The sequence below is a fragment of the Triticum dicoccoides genome, chromosome 6B (genome assembly GCF_002162155.2).
Source record: "Triticum dicoccoides isolate Atlit2015 ecotype Zavitan chromosome 6B, WEW_v2.0, whole genome shotgun sequence".
Taxonomy (NCBI): Eukaryota; Viridiplantae; Streptophyta; class Magnoliopsida; order Poales; family Poaceae; genus Triticum; species Triticum dicoccoides.
This window is the reverse complement of record NC_041391.1, coordinates 573,177,573-573,182,529: the sequence shown is the minus strand read 5'-3', so window position 1 is coordinate 573,182,529 and position 4,957 is coordinate 573,177,573. Positions and strand designations below refer to the sequence as shown.

Sequence of the window (4,957 nt, the reverse complement as noted above, 5' to 3'; positions counted from 1 at the left end):
ATGAAGAACCTGTTCATGTCAATCAATTTCCTTCTAATCCCCACCCAATCTATTAATAAAATGAGCAAGAGTTTTTAACGGAGTAATAAAAAGAGTACAACTGTCCCAAAGATCATGTCTTGATTAACTTCCTTTCTTAAAAAAAACTGTTGCATAACGCGGCCTAGTAATGGTGCCGCGTCCTCGGCAGCGGAGCGTGGCGCCACACGGGATCCGGAACCCGTCGCTCCCGGGGACTGCAGCCAGGCGGGCACCGATTTCCTGGCAATTGTTTACTCCGGTCTGCCGCGCCGCGCCCGGGAATCTCTCCTCACGCGAACGGCAGCCAGTAGCCACCCCACCCCCAGCTCACCTCGCCCCTCCCCTCTACTCTCCCCCCCGCACGGCCTGCACCTGCACCTCACCGGAGGCTCCTCCCCAGCTAGCTAGCTGCCGCCAACCTCAGCCCAGCCCCCGCATTTCATTAATCCAGAGCCCATCATCGTCGTCACCATCATCCCTTTCCTTCCCCGAGCCCCCTCGCACTACGCGGCTGGCTGCGCCTGCGCGGGCACTCCTCCTCCTACATTACTGCGCGACGTTGACATTGGCGATTGGCATGCCCCCTCCCCCCTCCGCTTCCCCACCGCCACCGCCACCGCGCCCGCTCCCGCTTCCCGCCCTCCGCGCGAAGTCCTGACCCGGGGCGTCGCGATGGCGGCGACGGCCGGGGCGGCCGCGGAGATCGTGCGGGAGATCGCGGCCGTGGGCGCCGCCGACCTGGCCGCCGCGCCGGAGCCGCTGCGGGCCGACTGCCTCCGCCTCGCGCGCAAGGTGTCCCTGCTCACGCACCTCGTCGCCGAGGTCGCCGAGGCGGCTGGGGAGGACAGCGCGGCGGCGGCGGCGCCCGAGGCGGCGGCGTGGGTGGCCGACCTGCTCTGGGCGCTCCAGGCCGCCAGGAGGTTCGTCGCGCTCGGCCGCGGGCCGGCGCTCGACACGGGCGCCGCGGATCAGGTGACTGACGGGGATCTCTTGGTTGAAAGAATCAAACCTTCTGCATTGCTCGCTTCTTTGGTGCGCGGCTCTTGGGCGAGATTCAGTCGAACACTTGGAGCGCGATTGCTTGGCGTCTAGTTCTCGCCTTCTCTAGATTGCTCTCTTTTCGGCATCGTTGTTCGTTTCCGTTGACGATTAGTATAGCGGGCAAGATTTTAGAAATTCATTCACGAAGCTTTAACTTTCGCTTGCGCGTAGATCTTTTTGTCCAGCCGCTCCAGTTGCAGCTATTGCACTATGATATTTTAGGTGCTACAGCTGTAGATCTTAATAGACTTGGGCGCATCTTGATATGGTCAGATCATGCGTGTCTTCCTATACTTCTATGATTCCTCGATGAATATAAACTTTTGCGCACCAAGTAAGAAGAACGAAGGTGTCAAACAAGTTACGTCTTAGCATGCTTAGCAAGGACCATGGGTTCACGTTGACCTGGTTTCCTACAATCCCTTTTTCCCATTATCCATCCGAAATCTCATTGCCATTGCCAATTCGTATTTTGCAACCTTCAATATCTAATAAAAATGCATATTAACTATCAAGTCACCATACTTGAACTCATCGAATGTATAAATTGGGTTAGGGGTTGTCTAAAAGTATTTATTAGGGTTTTCTTTTCTAAATTGTTGCTGCTTACTGGAGCCTTTTGATCTCTGGTCTTGTATTTCGTCAAATTAGCTTTTGGTCTCAATACCACACTATGCTACTTGGGATAACATTGACAAATTTGCATGATTATGTGTATGCGGTGGAGTAGATAAGCCAGTCATTTGACTCCTTGAAACCATCTCTCCTAAAATTGGTCCAAGGAAGATAAGTGTTTAGTAGTTGTCACTGTAAGTCTGTAACTTCTAAATTTTCAGGAGGTTCTTTGAGCTATTTGTCCCCAAGTTACTCTTTACTTCAGGACTCAGGCGCACAAATGATCTTTAGCAAAATATATTAGCACTAGATTCATCTTTAAGAGGAGGCACAATAGTATGATACTTTTAGCTTGTGTTGCCTGCAGGATTGTTCTCTCCACATGATGTTTATATTTGTGGGGCCAAACTGATCTTGTTGGAAGGATATATATAGCACGTGTTTCTTTTTATCCGAAATCTCCTAGAAGGCTAGCACATGATTAAACTAACTGACAGGACTGGATGTAGGAAAAAACTTTCTTGTGTTAGTTCGTAATGTAAAACTGTCATGTCTAAATAATTAAACTTTCATACAACATGTGAATATGAAATCTAGTTCATTATCCTTTCCAATGCTGTATTCATATCATATCGACATCCTCTGTGTTACTGCCAACTTAGATACGATTTTTAATGGCTTGGTACGTGCATGTCAGTCGGCTCAGTTGAGAACAACCTTTTGAATATGACCACAGATGCACTTGTATCGAATCTGTACAGTCTGACCTGCTTCATGCCCTTTTATATATTCATTTTGCATTCAATAACATGTTAGTATCTTTAATTCTTATGCTTCATTGTTTTCGTTGTTAAGGATGTCAACGACAAGAATATTGCTGTTCAGTTCAAGTATGTCACTTGGCAGTTGCAAGCAGCTCTAACAAATCTACCGCATAGTTGTTTTCAAATATCTGATGAAGTTCAAGAAGAGGTAATAGTTAACCTGATTGACTGATACATTTCTAAGATTGATGCTTCATTAATTAATCAAACCTGCTTAATTTGATTAATCTGTAGGTTGATTTAGTGCGGGGTCAGCTTAAAAGAGAAATGGAGAAGAAGGGAGCCCTTGATCTAAATATTTTTTCAAAAATTCATGATATCTTAGCTCATCATGTTGATAATGTTGGATCACAATCTGAAGAACCACACAGCCAGCCAGAGACATTGTCGTTGGAAAACTTGAGCAGTGATCACTTGGAGTTGCAACATGTTGCTTTACTAATTTCAGAAATAAGCGGGATATCTAAATCTGACATTAAAAAAATAACGTCTGAGCTAATTGAAGGGCTTGAAAACACTAGAGTTGATGATTCTGCAAAACCAACCAATGGTGATAGCAAAACAAGTGATGAAGCAAAAGACTCACCTGACAACGTTAAGAAGCCCGACACTGTAGCTATGCCTGAAGATTTCCGTTGCCCAATATCTCTTGAGCTGATGAGAGATCCTGTCATTGTGTCAACAGGGCAGGTAAATTTTCACACCATCACTTATTATTTATTCGCGCTGCACTTAGGTTGTTGCTGTCTATGTTTCAAATATATTTGGCATCTTCTGACAATATTCTTGCTATTGGTGTAGACATATGAGCGTGCTTTCATTCAAAGGTGGATTGATGGTGGAAACCGAACCTGCCCAAAAACTCAACAGAAGCTCCAAAACCTTACATTAACCCCAAACTATGTATTGAGAAGTTTGATACTGCAATGGTGTGAGGAAAAAGGGATCGAACCACCTACGAGATCTAAGTATGAAGGTTCTTCCGTAGAGGTCGGTGAGGACAGATTAGCAATTGAAGCATTAGTTCGCAATCTCTCTTGCAGCTCATTGGATGAACGGAAATCTGCTGCTGCAGAAATAAGATCTTTGGCCAAAAAAAGTACAGACAACCGCATGCTTCTAGCAGAGTCTGGTGCTATTCCTGCTCTAGTGAAACTTTTGTCCTCAAAAGACCCAAAAACCCAGGAACACGCAGTTACATCTCTTTTGAATCTCTCCATATATGATCAAAACAAGGAACTGATAGTGGTTGGTGGTGCCATTGTCCCAATCATACAGGTGCTTAGGACGGGTAGCATGGAGGCAAGAGAAAATGCAGCTGCAGCTATTTTCAGCTTGTCACTAATTGATGATAACAAGATAATGATAGGAAGCACGCCCGGGGCAATTGAAGCATTGGTTGAGTTGCTGAAGAGTGGCAGTTCAAGAGGTAGAAAAGATGCAGCAACAGCACTGTTCAATCTATGCATATACCAGGCAAACAAGGTCCGCGCGGTCCGGGCAGGAATATTGTCACCACTGGTTCAGATGCTGCAAGATTCATCCAGCACCGGAGCCACCGACGAGGCACTCACAATCCTGTCGGTCCTCGTGAGTCACCACGAGTGCAAGACGGCGATAGCCAAGGCTCACACCATCCCCTTCTTGATCGATTTGTTAAGATCAAGCCAGGCCCGTAACAAGGAGAATGCGGCGGCCATTTTACTTGCACTCTGCAAGAAGGATGCCCAGAATCTCGCTTGCATAGGGAGGCTGGGTGCTCAAATACCATTAACAGAGCTGTCCAAGACCGGCTCGGACAGAGCCAAGCGCAAGGCGACCTCTCTCCTGGAGCATCTCAGTAAGTTGCAGGTGCTCTAGTCTGCTTGCCCGTCGCATACCATTTTTCACGTGTGCGTCTGTTATACATACGGGAAGTTGTAAACTCATCTGTTATTGCGTGTGAAAGTAGTGGGCTGGTGTGGAGGTTTCAGACACCCTCAGATGTGTTCATTGATGGCTACAATAAAAAGGGTCGGTGTTGCTGAATCTGAATGTGTTGTTTCTCATCTCATCTGCAGAAGTTCCATTTATGCCTTTTAGTTTATAGAAGAAAATTGTTGCGGTCTCCATCGAAACATCTATGCACGACCTCTTCGTTTTCCAGCCTACCAGTTTGACATAACTAGATGTTTTTTTAAAGGAGTAGGAGTACTTCTTTTGCGCCGTTAACCCCCATTCCTCTGAAAGACCAGAGATTTTGACAGCACTGAATGCTGGTATAAATCTTACGTCGTCATCATCTGTTGCAATCCAATTTGTTAGAGGTCCTGAGTATGCTCATCTGGACATGACAGCACCAAAGGTGATTTCGGTTTGAAAATCCACACAGTAATCGTGACCGTTTTTGCTCCAAGATCCTGGTGATGCAGGTATGGATATTGACGATGACATGCATGGACCTTTTTTTTAACAGT

General features: G+C 46.6%; 1 protein-coding gene across 1 annotated transcript; it reads left to right on the top strand.

Moving 5' to 3' along the window:
• Nucleotides 1-347: 347 nt before the first annotated feature.
• Nucleotides 348-4,552, top strand: LOC119323122 (U-box domain-containing protein 11-like). The gene is made up of 4 exons (XM_037596700.1): nucleotides 348-993; nucleotides 2,533-2,649; nucleotides 2,736-3,191; nucleotides 3,303-4,552. Exons 1-4 carry the CDS (start codon nucleotides 694-696, stop codon nucleotides 4,359-4,361), a joined length of 1,932 nt encoding a protein of 643 aa, XP_037452597.1. The 5' UTR covers nucleotides 348-693; the 3' UTR covers nucleotides 4,362-4,552.
• The last annotated feature ends 405 nt before the right edge of the window (nucleotides 4,553-4,957 follow it).

What these genes read in the sequence shown, in the direction of transcription:
- LOC119323122 (XM_037596700.1), top strand. Translation starts at nt 694, where the DNA reads ATGGCGGCGACGGCCGGGGCGGCCGCGGAGATCGTGCGGGAGATCGCG. An exon ending in ACACGGGCGCCGCGGATCAG is followed by an intron (nt 994 to 2,532) that starts GTGACTGACGGG and finishes TTCGTTGTTAAG; the next exon opens with GATGTCAACGACAAGAATAT. An exon ending in CTGATGAAGTTCAAGAAGAG is followed by an intron (nt 2,650 to 2,735) that starts GTAATAGTTAAC and finishes ATTAATCTGTAG; the next exon opens with GTTGATTTAGTGCGGGGTCA.